Source organism: Podarcis filfolensis, assembly GCF_964270895.1.
Source record: "Podarcis filfolensis genome assembly, chromosome: 12".
NCBI classification, from domain to species: Eukaryota; Metazoa; Chordata; class Lepidosauria; order Squamata; family Lacertidae; genus Podarcis; species Podarcis filfolensis.
The window spans coordinates 35641845-35661718 of record NC_139614.1 but is presented as its reverse complement, the minus strand read 5'-3'; the positions used below and the strand labels follow the sequence as shown (position 1 = coordinate 35661718).

Below are 19874 nucleotides of genomic sequence, written 5' to 3'. Positions count from 1 at the left end.
GCCTGTGGAGGACAAGAAAGGCTGAGAGGCCTAATCTGCTGGGACAGAGCAGACGAGTTCTGAGGAAGAAGAGTGCCCAGCCATCTCTCCCAGGGAGAGGCAACACATCAAGAAAATAGATTCGTTTCCCTCAGAGAAGACTCTGCCTCCAGGCCTAGAATGATTGCAGAAATGGAGTTTCTCAGGAGTAGCTGGGCTTTCATATTCATTGTACACTGCTGATAAGTTTTTCTGGGTGTTTTTTGTGTGCGTGTGTGTTTTTACAATCAACGGGTATATAAATATTTTAAATAAATATTAAAACACTGCTTGATGCAAGGCATCCAAGGAGGTGTTTGCCTTACTAAAATCATAGCAGGAAATCCAGAGTTGGAGCATCCTGAACAGATGCCCAGCTTCTGCCTGAAGGTCTCCAGCAAGTGAAATAAATGAGTACACGCACACCCCAACATAGTTTGCATCACAGTCAAACTGCTCTTACTGTCAAGAGGTTTTTCCTAATGCCCAACTGAGTGCTGCTGAGCTTACTCCTTAAAATGATCAGTGCGTCTTACTGCACAAATACTCCTTAAGGTAAAGGTAAAGGTACCCCTGCCCATATGGGCTAGTCTTGCCAGACTCTAGGGTTGTGTGCTCATCTCACTCTATAGGCCGGGAGCCAGCGCTGTCCGCAGACACTTCCGGGTCACGTGGCCAGCGTGACAAACTGCATCTGGCGAGCCAGCGCAGCACACGGAACGCCGTTTACCTTCCCGCTGGTAAGCGGTCCCTATTTATCTACTTGCACCCGGGGGTGCTTTCGAACTGCTAGGTTGGCAGGCGCTGGGACCGAACGACGGGAGCTCACCCCGCCGCGGGGATTTGAACCGCCGACCATGCGATCGGCAAGTCCTAGGCGCTGAGGTTCTACCCACAGTGCCACCCGCGTCCCCTCAAATACTCCTTAGTTAATATCAAAAATTCCTTCATGATCAGAATACTTGTGACCGTTATTACAAGCTAGTTCCTGTTAGACCTTTTGCTATCTTAATCCGCTGCAAAGTTCACTATAAAGAAAATTAGACCAGCTAACCCAGACCTCCTACCTACCAAGCATATTTGTCAATACTAACTTAACAAATGTAATTGGGAAGTAGGGGGGAAGAGGCCTAGAAGAAAATAAGACAGTGATATATTACTTCATCAGCTGCCTAGGAACATATGACATCACGAGGTGAACAAAAAACCAGCTGGACGGTATATATAGATGTAAATGAATTACAATCCCATTAGAATTCTGGTTTCAGATCCAAATGCCAAGCTTCTTTTTTGATTTATGAATGGTAAAAAAAATTCACTTTCCCATTTTTCTTTATTAAAAGCACCTTAAAAGAAAAGGGAAGGTGAAGGATATAACAGAAATGCATGTGATTTACATTTGATTGTGATTAACATATTAAAAAATCAGCTTTGAAAAAGCTTCAACTCTTCTTTTAACTCTGCGTTAGGGAGACAAAAATTGTTCTCCTCCTTCTACATACACAAACACACACACACACACACACACACACACACACACACACACCTTCTTGCTGCCTGAACACAGAGGATTTGATTATGCATAGAATAAATTGTATTCCCTGTTTAATGGCAAGGTAATTTTCTGGAATAAACTCTTGAAAAGCTTGAATGAAAACAATTTAATACAGCACCTGGGACTCTTCAGCATAACAGAATAGTTTCCCAAGAAGAATATGGCAAATTTGTTTTTCTGCAGTCCCTTAGGAACAACAGGAAAAACCTTTACTTTCACTTACCAACTGGTCTTAGCATCCACGTAGAAATTTTATTCAAAGCAGCAACGTATTATGCTCTGGAGTAGATTCCATTTCCATTACATTTTAATTATTGAACAGTAAGCTACCACAAGGAAAATGATACTGTCCACAGATAATTCCAACGCTTAATCTTGGTACTGGCGGAGGGAAACCCCCCCCCCTTCCCAATTCTGTAATATTTGAAAGTGCACAACTTACTTGCCTATGTAACTTAGTTGCACCCTCCCCACAACATTCCTGTGTAAATCCAACCCCAACCTTCCCATGCTGAGTGCTCTGCAGAGGGCTTTAAGTCATGTCTACTTGCCTTAACAGATGTTCCAAGCAAATGTGACTTAAAGCTGCCTGAAATGGCTTGTGTGTACGTACAGTGGTACCTTGGTTCTCGAATTTACCGTATTTTTCGCTCTATAAGACGCACCAGACCACAAGACGCACCTAGTTTTTGGAGGAGGAAAACAAGGAAAAAAATATTCTGAATCTCAGAAGCCAGAACAGCAAGAGGGATTGCTGCGCAGTGAAAGCAGCACTCCCTCTTGCTGTTCTGGCTTCTGGGATAGCTGTGCAGCCTGCATTCGCTCCATAAGATGCACACATATTTCCCCTTACTTTTTGGGAGGGAAAAAGTGAGTCTTATAGAGCAAAAAATACGGTAATCCGTTCTGGGAGTCCATTTGACTCTGAAATGGTTCGAAAACCAAGGCATGGCTTCCGATTGGCTGCAGGAGCTTCCTGCACTCAATCAGAAGCTGCAGAAGCCGCATTGGACGTTCGGCTTCCAAAAAAAGTTCGCAAACCAGAACACTCACTTCTGGGTTTGTAGCGTTCAGGAGTCAATTTGTTCGGGAGCCAAGCCGTTTGAGTACCAAGGTACCACTATATATTGGATGCGAACTGAATGGGACCACCACATGTTCAATGGAAGTGTGTTTAACGGCTTCCACGTGCATACAGCTGCACATGCGCAGATGCCCTTTCATGCAGCTGCACACTTGCAGAGGTTGGGGGAGAAGATTATTTCTTATTAGAAGAAATAATCCACACATGAAACAGCTTCTGTTCATATGCCTTCAACTTTTTGTTTTTAAAATATTAATTCACTCCTGCCCTGCTCAGCACAGCACTGAGTCCGTATCATCCATAATCACTCCTAAAAGACACCCCTGTGTTGGCAAAGTCAGCTGTTTTATCTCTCTTTCTCTCTCTTTTTTAAAAAAAGAATCCTGTAACTGAGTCATTGTTGAGTGTGAATTGAACTGTGAAGGTAATCTGAGCTGTTTGCAGTTTTGAAGAGGGCTGGAAGGGGTGGAATTAGAAGCTGCTTTCATGTGCAATTAACTCAAAAGTTTTAAAGAAAGAAGATGTGCCCCCCACTGATTGCTGTCTGCTCCTTCCAGAGCTTAATTTCTAAACTGTAAAGTGACATGGCTTAATTGTCTCAAAGGTGTGATCTCTAACTCAATTGTGTTCCAGGTGGGAATGGATGGGAGGAAGTGTCTGCTTCAAAGAGAGACAGACACATACACTCTTGTTTTAATATTTGTAGCCCAGCTGTCAGCTTTGAGATTACACTTAACTAATAGGGATGGTTGATTAATCTGATGTTTGAGAATTCCATTATGGACCAACGGAACCTCGCATCCCAGACTAAGGTTACCCTCTGGCTTCACACTTCCTGATATATATATATGCATTTTAAAATGTGTGTTTTGAGAAAGAAAAATGGTTTCAGATTGCTATTCACACAAGTGGTTAAAAAATAAATAAATCACAAATTACAGCAGAAATAGGACAGAAAAGAATTGAACAGTGAACGCCAGGGTCCATCCCTACTTACAAGAGAAATTACATTCCAAACTCCCCACCCACAAAATTTGCAGTTCCAGAGATGCTGTAATGGCAATCCGTTCTAAGTACCGTATTTTGACCTCTATAAGACGCACCAGACCACAAGACACACCTAGTTTTTGGAGGAGGAAAACAAGGAAAAAAATATTCTTAATCTCAGAAGCCAGAACAGCAAGACGGATCGCTGCGCAGTGAAAGCAGCAATCCCTCTTGCTGTTCTGGCTTCTGGGATAGCTGTGCAGCCTGCATTCGCTCCATAAGACACACACACATTTCCCCTTACTTTTTAGGAGGGAAAAAGTGAGTCTTATAGAGCAAAAAATACGGTAATTACCTGGTTCATATGACATGGTAAGTGTGGGACCAGTCTGGTCTGTGGTAGAGCATCTGCTTTGAATACAGAAGTTCCCAGGTTCAATCCAGGTAGGGCTGGGAGTCCTGAAACCCAGCAGAGCTGCTGCTGGTCAGTGCACAATACTGAGCTAAGTAGATCAAATCTTTGACTCAGTATAATAGCAACTTCCTGTGTGTTCGACTCCCAAGAGAAGAGCATGGAGCTGCTTTGCTCTTCCCCTGTCCCTTTCATCACTACGCTATGCATTGCTGAGCTAAGTTGGCTTAGTGTGACATCTAAGCTAGCGTAGTCAGATATATCAAGAGCATTTATTGTGGTTGTTTTTCTATATACATCATGATAACTATAGCAGTGTTATGAGCACAGTTCAAGCAGTAAATCCTTTTTCAAGAAATGAAATCCCTGCCTTTGGAATTTATACCTAGTATGTAGGTCATTTAATTCTTGCAGCAATTATAACTCAGGGCAGTGGTCTGAACATAATGGTAAACCATGGCTTAGCATCACATCAATGAGCTGCAGCTAGCATCAGGCTTGTGCATTCCCCCATATCATCTCTGCCTCTGGCATGCAGCAAAGAAAATGAGAAAACTCCTTTATTTCTGGTTTTAATCTAACCAGAGTTCCCCCATTACACTCAAAACTTGGAGGGGGGAGAAACTTTGGTTAGTTTAAGTTCTAGTTGGTGAACACTTCAGGATCTTACTAGAGTTTGATCCTGTCTTGTTTAAATTATGTAGAGTTTTTATCTAACTGGGATTCCCAGGGAAATCTGGTTAAGGGCATAATATTCTGGTCTCCTCTCACATGCACTAGTGGGAGAGAAAGAAAGAGGAGGCGTATGCAGTCCCAGGGCTCCCTACACTCTTCCACAGAAAGCTAAACAATGCTTTAGCATAACATCATCATACTGGCCTGGCATGAGAGCCCAGTGAGCTGGCCCTAATTTCTGGTAAACCATAGTGTGCCATTACATCCAGGCAAACTATGGTTGCCTTCAAACCAAGCTGATTTGGAAACAAATGATAGATTTCACAAGCTGTTGTTTGCTCAGTTTGCATGTATAACCAAATGACAGTTCACAATGAAATGGGCTGTCAGAGAGGGAACTGGAGCATGCAGAGGAAGGAAGGACACCATTTTCTTAAAAAAACTGTAACCTAAGGAAATGGGTAAGGAGATACTAACAATGTAAATCTAGCTATATTTTGGCACTATATCAAAGTACATTGCATTACACTGGAGAAAAATGTCTGATTATTATTTTTTTAATGGAATCTCACTTCGTAGGAATATCATTCAATATAAATAAGAGACTATCATCCAAAACATAAACAGCAAAATGTGAAAAAGAAGAGCAACTAAGATCAATGCCACTGTGTGGGGCTTCTGATGAGCATAAAGCATTGGGAGAAATGATGGTTATTCAGAACAGGCAGAAACACACAGCTACCTCTACTGTGGTTATCCATTAAGGACCTCCTCGTATATCAAGAGTGGACTACTATGGTTGTTACAATAAGGATTTAGAATGGAAGCCACTCAGACATGGGGGCATTAGCAAGTTTCTTTATCGTGCTGCGAAGCCTTTAAGAAAAAAGCAATAGTGGGAAGGAAACTGGATCTAACACAAAAAGTTTTGGGCACAAAGCTTGTGTGTGTGTGTGTGTGTGTGTGTGTGTGCAGCATCGTTACACAGCAGGGAACCTTTTTCAGCCCAGGGCCACATTTCCTTCTGAGGCCACATGCCAGTGTTGGACAGAGCCAGAGGCGAAAGTGGACAGTGCAAATAATGTAAACATTACAATCTCTGGCAGTAGGCCACTTTCTACAAACCCACACACCCCTCTCTATGTGTTCAAGGACACATTCCAGTCTGGCAAAGACATTCTGGGTGTGAAGGAGGGCTGGTAAGAAGTGTGGCCTGGAGAGACACATTCAGCCTGAGGATCCCCTGCTCCCTAGCCCCTAACAATCCCTATATGGTGACAAGTTTTCATACCCCCTTCTCACCATCTTAAGGCAACAGAATGAAGATAAATAGCTCCCTACCTCGATCTGGGTAGTGTTGTCGTGTGTGTCATCAAGCAGCAGATCTGTGAAGCCCCCAGGTTCTGAGGAGTCCTGCCCCACACTGGCTCTGTTGGTGTCAACTGACTTGAGGAACTCTGAATGCCGTTTCCATCTGTGGCTGTATCTGTAGGAATCCACGCGAATGTTCTCCTCCACTCGAGGAAAGCTTGGAACCATTTCATAAAATGCACCTATTTGACAAAGAGATTTTTGTTGGGTTAAAGCGAGATAGAAAAAATAATAATCCAGCAACATTCTTCTGATATGTATTATTTACGAGTGGTTCTTGCAACAAAATGTTTTGGGTTTTTTTGCATTTCTGCAAACTTTGGGGCGTCACTGAGCCAACTGATACCTCACTCTTGTTCCATTTTATTAAACGATGTATCAAATGCATTTTATTAACAACACTTTTCAGACAGAAACCTCAACGCTTCTTTATATGACTAGCTGCAGAAATATGGCATGTTAACTAGACAATATTCTTACTATTGTATAGTTTGGGGGAAAACAGGAGAAAGTAAAGCAATACTTCTTTAGTTTTCAAGCAGTGAGAGATTTCTGATATGTCAAACTTTGCCTTCTTACTTAGAAACATGCACAGTATGTTTTATTTTGAAGTTACCTATCTATAGCTCTGAAAGCTATTCTGCTGCTACAGTTGACATTAATCTGCTAGTAAAAACCTTAATAGAACTGTTCTTTGGGCCAATTCATAACTGAACACTGCCTTTTGGAGGTCAGTTTTCTGAATACATTCATTATAGGCAGCAGCAGTTTAATTTAAAAAAATGGTGATAGATAACCTTGATCAGATGAGTGCATATGCCTTTCCAAATCTTTGTCCTAATAGCATGACTCTATGATAAATTCACATTAGGGGAGGAATGATTTGAAGGTATGGGCATTAAAAAAAAAGATTTTTACTTACAATAGCTAAAATGCCTTTAGATGCATATAAACACAACACTTATTTAGTTCATGATGTTGATGGCATTTTAGAATCATGCATTAAAATTTTCAAGATTCTTGAACAGGGATCACCAGATAAGATATTTTCCAAGTTTTCTTCTAGCTCCTTGAAAACCTTTTCATAGTCTATGTGAAACTGTGCCCACGCTGTTTCTGGTCTCAAGTTCACCTTCAACCACTTACACATTTTTAAACGCCCCCATCATTCCCTGTGTTTTCTGCTAATGTAGCCCAGATGGTACCATCAATTTGCACAACCAGCAGGCTTGGTGGTGGGTGGGGTGCAGTGGGGGGGGGGAATGGCAAAGCTTGAAACATTTTAAAAAATTTTAAGTGCAGCTTAGCCTGGGAATTCATAGAATCATAGAGTTGGAAGAGACCACAAGGGCCATCGAGTCCAACCCCCTGCCAAGCAGGAAACACCATTCTATGAGCATCCATACTTCTCTGGTCCTGCAGCAAAAACTGAACTTTAAAACTTTACTGAACAGGTAACTGGTTTGGAATTATCATCATCAATTTATTTACTGCCTTTTACACAATAATCTCAAGGTAATGTACAGTAAAAACAGGAAATAGTAGTTAAAAAAGCCCCAGCAGATGGATAGATAGATATATGGGGAAGTTTTTTATATTTGATGTTTTTATGTGCTTAATGTTTTTGATTTGTTGGAAGTTGCCCAGAGTAGCTGGGGCAACCCAGTTAGATGGATGGCATATAAATAATAATGATAATGATAATAATATACAGTTATACCTCTTCTTGAGAATGCTTCATGTTGCGTTTTTTCGGGTTAAGAACCCGGCAAACCTGGAAGTGTTTACTTCTGGGTTTCGCCATGCGCGTGCACACACACAGAAACGTTCTGCGTGATTTGCGCGTGTGCAGAAGCGCTCTATTGTGCTTTGCACATGCACAGAAGCACCACTCTGGTTATGGACTTTTCGGGGTGCGAAGGGCACCCCGGAACAGATCATGTCTGCAACCAGAGGTACCACTGTATATCTAAAACAAAACAAAAACAGGATAAAATAGATACTGGTTACTGAGGGACTTGCAAAATGAATGTGCAGGGCAATGCACAATTCAGCCAAGGGTCCATGTGAATCACAATAATGATTTCTCTCTGCATTGGCCCCCTTAGAATGATGTTTGTGGTTTAACATGGAGAAAGCAATGCGCAGTGGTACCTCGGGTTACAAACACTTTGGGTTACAGACTCCAAGAACTTTACCTCAGGATGAGAACAGAAATCACGTGGTAGTGGTGCAGCAGAAGCGGGAGGCCCCATTAGCTAAAGTGGTGCTTCAGGTTAAGAATAGATTCAGGTTAAGAACGGACCTCCGAAACGAATTAAGTACGTAACCAGAGGTACTACTGTAAAGATAAGCCTGCTGCACATAATAATATTCAAGTTAGATGCATAGTGATTTGGATCTATGCCGCAGAAACAACTGTATCTGCTTTTGATTGCAGGCGTCCCAAACAATAATGCCGGTTTGTGGGAAAATGGATACAGCCATGTAAATAAAGGAAAATATTTTGCACATCCTAGCTTCCCCCTGCTACAGTATTAACTTTCTCTGTTTCTTCAGAGCAATAGCTGAATGCAGCTAATGACCTCTGCGGATAGAAAGACATTAGACTCACAGGAAATTTTATAAGGGACTTGGACTGTTATCACCGAAGATCTCAGAGTTTGCACTCAATTAGCACTGCAATGTCATTCAATTCAGCTGGAAAACAGCCAGATATTGTAAGGGCATCTGACAAATAGTTCCATCATAAGAGAAGGTAGCACTGATTAGCAGCAGCTTGCTTTGCAATTTATGTGGACAGAGGCAGTGCTGCAATAACACTCCGTACTTCGTGCTGGAGAACCACAGTGCCCAATGCACAAGGCTTTTGTTGTTTATAATCCCTTCACTCACTGCCACACAAGACGAAACCTTGCATGAAGCTCTCCCCCAGCAAAGATCTCACAGCACTGTTTTGGAAGGAGCAAGATTAGCAGCAAGGGGGTTTATAATGAACACATAATTAAGCCTGCGTTTTGCTCTAATGATTTTAGCAGTTGTCCTTGAGGTTTGCATAAAATTAGACGCTAAAGTGATTAGGCTGGCAATTTTATTCCCCGCTTATGTGGAATTTAAATTTAAGATCGGAGCCCTACCTCGGAGGAAAGCGGCATGAAGGGAAGGGGAACTGGCAGTCTTGACAAGCTCTTACTACGCTGAGATCAGTCAGAATTAATGAATGGTTTGTTGGCTGCATTCAGGGCCACTTGTGGCTGCTGTTGATCAATCCAGCCCTCTCCAGTCAGTGCAATCAATGAGAGAAGCACTACACCAGAAATGTGTGTGTCTTATAATTCACTCAACTCAGGCAGGTCTCAAAAGAATACTTGAGCAGAGAGGGTGGGAAGAAACCGCAATTAAAAAAAAGAAAAAAGAATAGCTACCAACTAGGCCTTATTCTGATACAGAGCATTTGTGCTAAGTTGCTTCCTGAGAAACAAAAAAACAAAATAGAAAACATGCTCAACTGTGAAAGTAGAAGAAAGATCCATTTTCTATTTTAACCAATTAAGCTGAAAACAGATTCTTAATTTGTTTTTCAGGGCTATCCATCCCAGAGCCTGCACCTAATACCGCATACAGCTTAAATTTGGAATCAAATTGAATTAAGCCCTTAAAACCATTTCAGGGGTCATGTGTGTGGAGAAAACAGGCTTTCTCATGTATATGCTTAACTGATTGAGCTCACTGTCTATGCAAATGGAGCTGCACATGTTAGAAATACCAGCAGTGGAACTTTTGGGGGGAATAGAGCTGGGGAAAAGCTGTACTGCATTCTCACTAGAAAGCATATTGTCTCAAGGGCTGCTTTCCTAGCATATCTCTCTCTCCACATGGTCAGTCCCAGTAACTGTGAACAGTCAAATGTCTGTGGACCGATGTTTTCAATGGGAATTGAATGGTTGCCTCAAGCAATCTTGTGGTGGCAGTTTTATGTGGAAAGGAACTCCACGTAGGAAACATCGTGAAAACCATGTCTCAGAATCATATGCCAACAGCTTATTCCTTTGCACATCTACGCATTGAACTAATCACCACATAACACAGTCTACAGTTTGCATGCTGCTACTATCAGAAGTACTTTCCTGGTCAGTAATGTCACATTCATGTACCCCCTGAGGCCCCTTTTCTTTTTTAAAAAATAAATTATTATTATTATTACTAAGTTTTTACATCAAGTTTAAGGCACTTAAAAGTAAAATGAATAGAACAATAACAGTAACAAACGAAACAAGTGTGGGACAATCAAATTTTAAATCAATGCCAAGCAGGTTCCGTATCTATGTCAAATGTAGTCCATAATATTCCACAAGCCACCTCTTTCAAGTGACATTTCCCCTAAATGAATATAGAAGCCAGGCACAGGGAGGAAAGTGTTCTATATCCAAATCTATAAAGTTGATTAATGCTGAGTTGGGCCATTGTTCCACCCAACCATATAATAAGTCACCTGCTGGGTTAGGTCAAAGACCTATCTAGTCCAGCAGTCCATGTCCACAGTGGCCAACCACTTGCCAATGGCAGGGGTAGCCAACATGGTGCCCTCCAGGTGTTGGGCTTCAACCCTCACCCTGCCTGTCCTTTGGCCATGCTGTCTGGGGGTGATGGGAACCAGAGTGCAACATGGGAAGCCCACAAGCAGGATTATATGTTTCCCACTCCAGCAGCTGGGATTCAAACCCATGATGTCTCTGATACGGCAGACATTATCTATTTATTTATACCCTGTCTTTCCCTCAACACTGGGACTCTATGCAGCTCACAGAAATTTAAAAAAATACAGACAAAGTACACATAGCTAAGAACATATGAAGGGTTATTGTTAAAAAGTACTTAAGCTATATGGGATTGAAACAGTGCAAAGATGTATCCACTAAAATGCAGATGATAATTAATTAATCCTAGACCCACAGAATTGTAGAGTTGGAGGGGTTATCTAGTCCAACCCCCTGCGATGCAGGTGTGGATCTCGAACCCAGAACCCTAAGAGTCTTGTGCTCTCCAATCTGAGCTATCCCATAGGTTAATTATAATGATTAATAGGTAGTACATAACCATCTCCTTTTCTAAACAGCTCGTCACTGCAACTTGTGGTGGCAAATCTCATCATTTACATCTATATGCTGCATGAGGAAGGACTTCATTTTATCTATCTGAATCTCTCACCAGGGTTCTTGCATTATGAGAGAGGGAGAAGCTTCTCCTTATCTACTTTCTCCACACCTTCCATGATTATATACACCTATGCCACATCCCTCATATTAATTACTTGCCTTTTCCCTAAGCTCAGAAGTCCCAAGCTTTGTGACTCTCTGTTTTTAGGAGAGTCCAGCCTGGTACTGTCTAGTCTGATTGATAACAGCTTTCCAGAGTCTCAGACTTTCCTGTCACCTCTGGCCTGAGCCTTTCTAGCCACTGGAGATTCTGGGGCTTGAACGTCCTTTTGCATGCAAAACATTTGTTCTGCCACTGAACTCTGGCCGCAGAATTACAATGTGCAAGGAATAAATCACACGCTTATTGCAAGCTACAACATGCACGCAACTCCACTGGACTGTGCATGGTGCGCTGAGGACCTGCATCAACTAGTCGCCACTAGGTGTCAGCAAACTTTTTCAGCAGGGGGTCGGTCCACTGTCCCTCAGACCTTGGGGGGGGTGGACTATATTTTTTTTGGGGGGGGGGATGAACGAATTTCTATGCCCCACAAATAACCCAGAGATGCATTTTAAATAAAAGGGCACATTCTACTCATGTAAAAACATGATAATTCCCAGACCGTCCGTGGGCCGGATTTAGAAGGTGATTGGGCCGGATCTGGCCCCCTGGCCTTAGTTTGCCTACCCATGGGTTAGGAGGACAGCCTGAAGGAATGACTGGTGGATGTCACTGTGGTATACTGAAAAAATAAAAACACAAATACAAGCATTTAGCTGTCAGAAGAAAAAATATCAGCAGGCTGTTTGCTTAATTCCTAGAAGTGTAAACTGCCTATTTGCTCTTGGGCAGCTATTCTTGTTTTTAAATGGGCTGCCCTTTGCAACTAGTGCTTGGAGACACATTGGAAGAGTGTAATAAAACTGGTAATGTACAGAAACCTACCATATAGCTTCAAGGGATAGTGCAGATTTTTAACTTTGCAAAGTGTTTTCTTAAACAAAAGAAAATGCTCATGGCAAAAAGAAATCCTGAATAAACTGGACAACTGGCAGGCCTTTTTCTTATGGGCTATTAGGCTCCTCTTGTGGAAAAAAATAAACTAAATAAACTGTTCTTTAGAAAAGAGACAGACTCAAGGATGCACAGGCAGTGACAATAGATGTGTGATCACCAACACATGGGTCCTTTAGGATCTGGAAGGTCAAATGGGGGCAGAAGGAGGGAGCGAAACAGGGGCAGGGCATCCACAAATGTATGCAGAGGCCGGGAAGGGAACCCATGTAAATAATTTTAATGGAGTCTTAAGAGGTGGATCCAGACATAATGCCATTTCATGAACTAGCCCTGTGCTGGAGCACTGCCTCCTCCCCTTCGCTCCTCCCTTTTCACTCTCTAATAATAGCCACCCAGAGTGGCTGGGAAAACTAGCCAGATGGGTGGGGTATAAAGAATAAATTATTATAATTATATTATAATTTCTCCCCTCACTTCTGATCAAGGCTGCAATCTTAACCAGAATGAAGTCCTATTTAATTTACTAGGGCTTACTCCCAGGTTAGGACTGCAGCTTTAGTGGCAAACCATATAAATCAGAATACAGCAAGCTATGGCTTGTGCAAACCATAGGTTGCAAGATCTGGATGTAACAGCAAATTATAGCTGGCAGCTAAAGCAGAAATGAGAGAGGAAATCAGATGTGCAAAAGGAGGAATGGGTGCACAAGTTCACGGATCCATTCATATAGCAGCAAGCCAGTGTTTGATGTTATGTCTGAAATGACCCACATGTGCACATTAACACACACCCGTGCAAATAATGTGTGTGTGTGTGTGTGTGTGTCTACAAACAAATTAAGCTACCTTCTTATTAGTCATAATAATTCTTATGTGTTTCCTAATTTTGAATTATTTATTATTCCACTTCTACTAATCACAGGTAGACCTCTCTTTCTTTAGAAATCCTCATTGCTACCCTTCTGAGATATCACAAGACACTGCCCAAAATCTTCCCATCTTATCTTAAAATACAGGGGAAGATCCTCATAATGCTTAATAATAATAATCATTTATTATTTATACCCCACCCATCTGGCTGGGTTTCCCCAGCCACTCTGGGCAGCTCCCAACAGAATATTAAAAACATGATAAAACATCAAACATTAAAAACTTCCTGAAACAGGGCTGCCTTCAGATGTCTTCTAAAAGTCAGATAGCTGCTTATTTCCTTGACATCTGATGGGAGGGCCTTCCACATGGCGGGCACCACTACCAAGAAGGCCCTCTGCCTGGTTCCCTGTAACCTCAGTTCTTGCAATGAGGAAACCGCCAGAAGGCCCACTGCACTGGATCTCAGTGTCTGGGCTGAACGATGGGGGTGGAGACGCTCCTTCAGGTATACTGGGCTGAGGCCATTTAGGGCTTTAAAGGTCAGCCTCAACACTTTGAATTGTGCTGGGAAACGTACTGGGAGCCAATGTAGGTCTTTCAGGACTGGTGTTATATGGTCTCGGCGGCCACTCCCAGTCACCAGTCTAGCTACCGCATTCTGGATTAGCTGTAGTTTCCAGGTCACCTTCAAAGGTAGTCCCATGTAGAGTACATTGCAGTAGTCCAAGTGGGAGATAACTAGAGCATGCACCACTCTGGCGAGACAGTCCGCGGGCAGGTAGGGTCTCAGCCTGTGTACCAGATGGAGCTGGTAGACAGCTGCCCTGGACACAGAATTGACCTGCACCTCCATGGACAGCTGCGAGTCCCAGGCTATGCACCTGGTCCTTCAGGGGCACAGTTACCCCATTCAGGACCAGGGAGTCCTCCACACCCGCCTGCACCCTGTCCCCCCAAAACAGTACTTCTGTCTTGTCAGGATTCAACCTCAATCTGTTAGCCACCATCCATCCTCCAACCACCTCCAGACACTCACACAGGACTTAAGGGTTAGGGTCTACCCATTATCAAGTGGGCAGAACAGGATATGTAGAGAGGGAGCCACAATGACTAGTGTCCCACATCAGTCTCCTTTGGGAAGGACTGTCAATCTGTATGACACACATCCAGTTGCTCCTGAGCTTAATCCTATGAATGTTTACACAGAAGTTAAGTTCTACAGAGTCCAATGGAACTGTAAACTTTGTCAAGTACGAATCATTCACTCCTACTAATAATATGCCTACCAATAAAGCACTGGAACTCTATCCTTTAGCTCAGTGTTTTCACATTGATCATGTGAGTCACAGCCTTTTAAAAAACAATGTTTCTAATAACCTTCTTTCCAACTGTTAAAACAAAATTGCTTCATCCACATTTATCACAGTGGCAGTTTACGTTTTAGAAAATAAGAGATAACTAACAGCCAGCCAGCTGACTGCTCAAATAATATCAACTGACTGCTTCCCGAACCTTAGTTTTTAGAATCATTTACCATTTAAGAGAAAGTGGAACCATCTAATCCTCCATTTAAATGCAAATTCTCATTCTGCTCTTGAGGGGTTTCCAGAGAATGCTAACTCCACCTTATTTAAACACATTGGACATACACTTAGAGGGATTTTTTCCAGTCAATTACTGGATTATAAATACTTCCGCAAGATCAAGCACCAATGTTTAAGGGAGCCTCATCTATAATACAGGCGTGTCGGTTCTTCCCCTGCTTGGAAACCAGCCCACTTGAGGTTTCTCAAGGTTGTCACAAAACCATGCCACCCAGCAAGAGAGGGAACTTTTATTTTTTGGCCTGGTCTTAGAACAGTAGCAGTCTTTCATACGCAAGAGCACTTCACTTTGTTAAGTGAAGTGACAGATGTCTAACTTTAAAATCCTGCTGCTGTTAATTAAGACATTTTACATAGGTGCTATAATTAAAAGCAAGGGAATGACACTGATTATTTCCCCACAACTAGGCAGGAACGTCTTGAAATATAAGGCAAAGATTCATTCTCATCATGGAACAGATCTTCATATTATCATGCATTTTTCTCTCGTTGTCATTATACCAGGAATTCTTTTTCTGCTTCTTTAGGTGATAATGATGTGTGGTTGTAGCCAACGAAGTTCTGCTCAGAGGAGACCCATTGAAATTAAAGGACTAAGTCAATCATGTCTATCCTTCCACAGAATCTCAGAATTGTAGAGTTGGTAGGGACCACAAGGATCATCTAGTAGTCCAACCCCCTGAAATGCAAAAATCTTTTTGTTCAACATGGGACTTGAAGCCACATCCTGAGATTAAGAGTCTCATGCTGTATCAACTGAGCTAGTAACACTAATGGATACAGCACATGGTCACCATAATATGGTCCATCAAGCCAAACATATCCAAATTAGCTGTCTCCTGTGGCCTTCCTTCCTTTGTTGTTGCTCCAACAACAGGCAGGCATTAAGAGCAGGAAGCTTTCAGTATCATGGTAGGTTGCCAGAGCGTGCTGGTGGGTTCATGTTAGGCATGGCAGATCATGTAGGGCTGTTTGGGGGGGTGATGGTGATTCCAGATACTGACCTTGGGATATTCCGAATGCAAATTGTGTTCTCTCCCGCTGCACTATAGCTCCTTCCTTCTTGATGCACATTGTCCAAATATAAACAGTGGCCCAGTTTTATATTATTAACAACCATCTGCATGGTTCGCAAGAATCTGCTAGCAATCTCCTCTATCAGAAGATGGCTGCTTATTATTTTTCATTTGATTTTTGTCCCACAGTCTGAAATCAAAGGAGAAAGATCAGTAGGAAACATAAACAGTGGTTGTCTGGAATTAAAAACTATGGATGCTATGTTAGCCGTACTCAGAGTAGACTGATTGTTATCAGTGGCCTTGGGTCCACTGGCCAACATTAGATATCACCCTAAATAGGGTATCCTTAAACAGTGAGATGGAAAGGAAACTTTGGAGTTTCCTTATTTGTCACAGTCAAAGTGAATTAGCCATTATTGTGCATCATGCACAGTAATTTGGGAGGAAAAACATATTGGTTGGGAAGTGGCCCATCTTATAGGAAGGGAGATAAAATTAGCTTGTTGGGGTTTGTTTTACCCCTAATTCTTTCCACCAAAGTTTGCATTTCTAACAAGCATATAGCAACGTTGACCCAACAGATAATTTCCATCCCTGCCAAAACAAGAACATGGCCAACAGGCATCTTTCATCATCCCCTCCAGCTTCAGTTAAGGTAAAACATCAGCCAGCTATAAAGACCAAGAAATGTTTAAACAGCCTGGCAGTCTTTTGCCTAACAGAGTCCTTTTTTTGCCAAGGCTTCAACCCACAGACTGGCTGACAGCCCATCTTCAACCACAGAAGCCACCATCAGGTTTGGAAAGAAACCCTTTACATCTTGTGGTAAAGAATGGATTCTGGAATAATCTGATTTGTCGAGTGCTGTGGAAATACACTGAGCCTTATTACATTCTACCTACTGCAGAAAGGAGAACAACTTTAGAAATCACACTTAATTCAGACCTGTAAACAAGACAGCCGCCTAATTGATTGTGGGGAGAGATAATGGCCTCCAGGCAACCCCGCAGATAAGCATTTGTGAATCAAAAAGAGGGCTGGCTCTTTTAGGGGGTTTTCCCCCAGTCATCTTTGTTCTGCCCATCACCAACACACCCGTAGGCAGGTAAGAACGCTAGTTAAAAGACTAACTTCTGTGAACTTATTTGCAAGGCTGCACTTAATTGGTAAGTCAAAATCGATTTTAGAAGGATGAGTGTAACCTGTGACTTAAATTCATGGGTCACAAACTTGAGAGCCATTATTTGTTTTAAATTAGGACTGTCACCTGACTAAATAAATGCTAATCACAAATCCTATCAGTTTGAGGCTGGTCCTAACTGGGGCCAGAGGCCAGAGGGTGACAGATTCTTCACTGCCCTTGGTGGTAGTGGGGGGCAGGTTTTATATTTTTGGGCATGCTAACTCAAAGCAGATTGTTATCTTTAGGAAATGCATATCCTCCAACATGTTGAGTACCAAAACTGGGACACACGTCTTCCCACCCACATGAGATCATGGACACGTGAGAGCACGTGCCCCACAAGACACGGGCTCTCACAGCGCCCAAAAATGTGCATTCTGGAGTGCTGCATGAGATTGTAGGCCTGAAGGAACACTTTTTTTCAGGGCAAGATCCTGGTGTGAAATCGTACAAGGTCATGGAGACAAAAATGGCCGCCGCGCTCCCACAGGGCAGGGGGAAATGGGATGTCCCAGTTTTTCTGAGACACTTGGAGGGTAAGGAAATGGGATGAGATTTGGATCCATCACAAGCCTCATTCTGCCCTCATAATGCCCAGTTTGGGGGCTACTAACAGCAGCAGTGCCACCCACAGGGACAGCAGAGGAATTCATGGTAGCAGAGCACCTCCATTTGTGGACAATAGTGGGGAACTACCTCTGCGGCATCCTAACCCAACAGCAAGGATAGGAGATCATGGTTGCTTGTCAATTAATTGATTGATTCACTAGTTTTTAGATGATGTATGTGTGTGTATAATTTTAGTAAAGGTAAAGGTGCCCCTGACCATTAGGTCCAGTCGTGGCCGACTCTGGGGTTGCGGCGCTCATCTCACTTTATTGGCCGAGGGAGCCAGTGTACAGCTTCCGGGTCATGTGGCCAGCATGACTAAGCCGCTTCTGGCGAACCAGAGCAGCGCACGGAAACACTGTTTACCTTCCTGCTGGAGCGGTACCTATTTATCTACTTGCACTTCTGTGCTTTCGAACTGCTAGGTTGGCAGGAGTAGGGACCGAGCAACGGGAGCTCACCCCATCACGCGGATTCGAACTGCCAACCTTCTGATCGGCAAGTCCTAGGTTCTGTGGCTGCAGTCTAAAACCTGTGAGATAAAAGGCAAATCCTTGTTTTAAGATGGTTCTTACAATCTACAGTTTTTATAAAAATGAAGGGGTGGGGTGGAGATTTTGCTGCCCAATACATTACGGTCAAACACATTTAACCAATTGTAACAAATTAATTGGTTAATGGTTGGTGCCCTGTTTAAAATATTTACATTCCACTTTCCTGAGGCTCAAGGCAGTTGATGTAAGACACAACAAAGTGGTTGCAGACCTTTCAAAAGGGCATGTGGAGGATCTGGTGTCGATAAGACGATTCCCATGTTCTATGGAACAGCATTCCTGATGAACACAGGCTGCCGCTATCTGCACTTTCCAGGGGGGAAATGAATACACTTTTGTTCCAACAGGCTTTTCCAGCTGGTTTAATAGGTCTTTACCATGAGTGTCCACTGCTGGGTTTCAGTCTTGTTTGAAATGTATCTGCTATGTGTGTGTGTTGTTTAAACTGCTTTGAATTACATGTAAATTGCCTTGAGATGCTGGTTTAGAAGGTGATTAATGAATCAAAGATGACAATGATAATAATTACTATTATTCCAGCACCTCAGAGAAATGGCAAAAGAGGGCCTGCTCAAAAGCATTGTTCATCTCATACAATGGGTAGATCAGAAAAATGATGGCAGCGCAAGCATTGAAATGGAAAGAAACAGTGCCATGGACTGGTTGGACGCAGGGGAGTGGTGGAAGGAACTAGCTGGGAACCCCCAAGGGAAGAAGGTCAGAGCCAGGGGGTTGGTGGTGGGACGGCCACTAGCACCCAGAAAAATGCACGCAGGAAGCCCAGTTGCTACAGAGCTGGCTGAATATATTGTTACTTCCCTAGGGTACCTTCTGAACCAGCTTGAAGACAGCTGTAAGAAAAAAAAAACATTGCAGCCTTCAATCTTTGAGGTTACAGAAGCGGGCAGAAGTACTGTGAATCCTGTCTGTTCCAAAAAGGGTTGGGACTTATACCACAACTTTAGCTGATGAAAGAGACTTCTGGCTACTAAGGTTATCTGGTTCCAAGTTCCAAATCTGATCCAACGGAATAAGTACAACACCCACACCAAAGCAAGCAGAACTACCCTCAGGAGTTCTAAGATTTCCCACTAGAATCTCCTCTTGCCAACTTTAAACAATCCCTGTTCTAGGCAGCACATATAGCTTGGGCTACTAAGCAATGAACTTGAGGAAACACCATAACATACATGATCCTCCACACAGGTGGGAATATCCGTCTAAAACAGAAACTTGAAAAAGTTGTTCACTTCCACAATGCTTTTTATTTATTTTTTTGACATCCAGTCTGCTGCTCTGAGAAACCTTACAACATGGATCATCAATCGGGTGCCCATGGCACCATGGCACCCACAAAAGCCTTCTTCAGTGCCCCCAGGATACATCATAACTCCCAGATTCTAAGCGTTCATTAAAAAATAATAATTGCATTTTTAGAACCTGAGACATGAGGCAAATCGTACAGGCACCATTCTTCCCAGTTTTGGGGTGATAAATTTGCCTGCTCTGCTCTTTTAGTGTTTCACCTGGGAAGGACCCCTGCCCCCCAAAAATGCCCTCCCTAGGAAAATTCCTGCATGTTTGTGGGAGAGGGAGAGATGTACACATGTAGTCAATGTGAAGCGGGGGGAGGGAGTGTACATATGTATGTGTGGTCTGTGAGAGGGAGGTAAGAAATAGCAGCAGCAGCAGCAGCTTCCTCCTAGTGCCCTCTG

At 42.8% G+C, this 19874-nt stretch overlaps 1 protein-coding gene across 2 annotated transcripts in view; it reads right to left on the bottom strand.

The window, feature by feature from the left end:
- Nucleotides 1–19874, bottom strand: part of PLXDC2 (plexin domain containing 2) — a 230385-nt gene that overhangs the window by 126199 nt on the left and 84312 nt on the right. For both annotated transcript variants that reach the window (XR_014540486.1, XM_083579818.1), the window contains exon 2: nt 6073–6284. Coding sequence is in view for 1 of the 2 variants with exons in the window: in XM_083579818.1 (XP_083435944.1) it covers nt 6073–6284 (212 nt within the window). In the remaining variant the exon portion in view is untranslated. The remainder of the gene's footprint in view (nt 1–6072; nt 6285–19874) is intronic.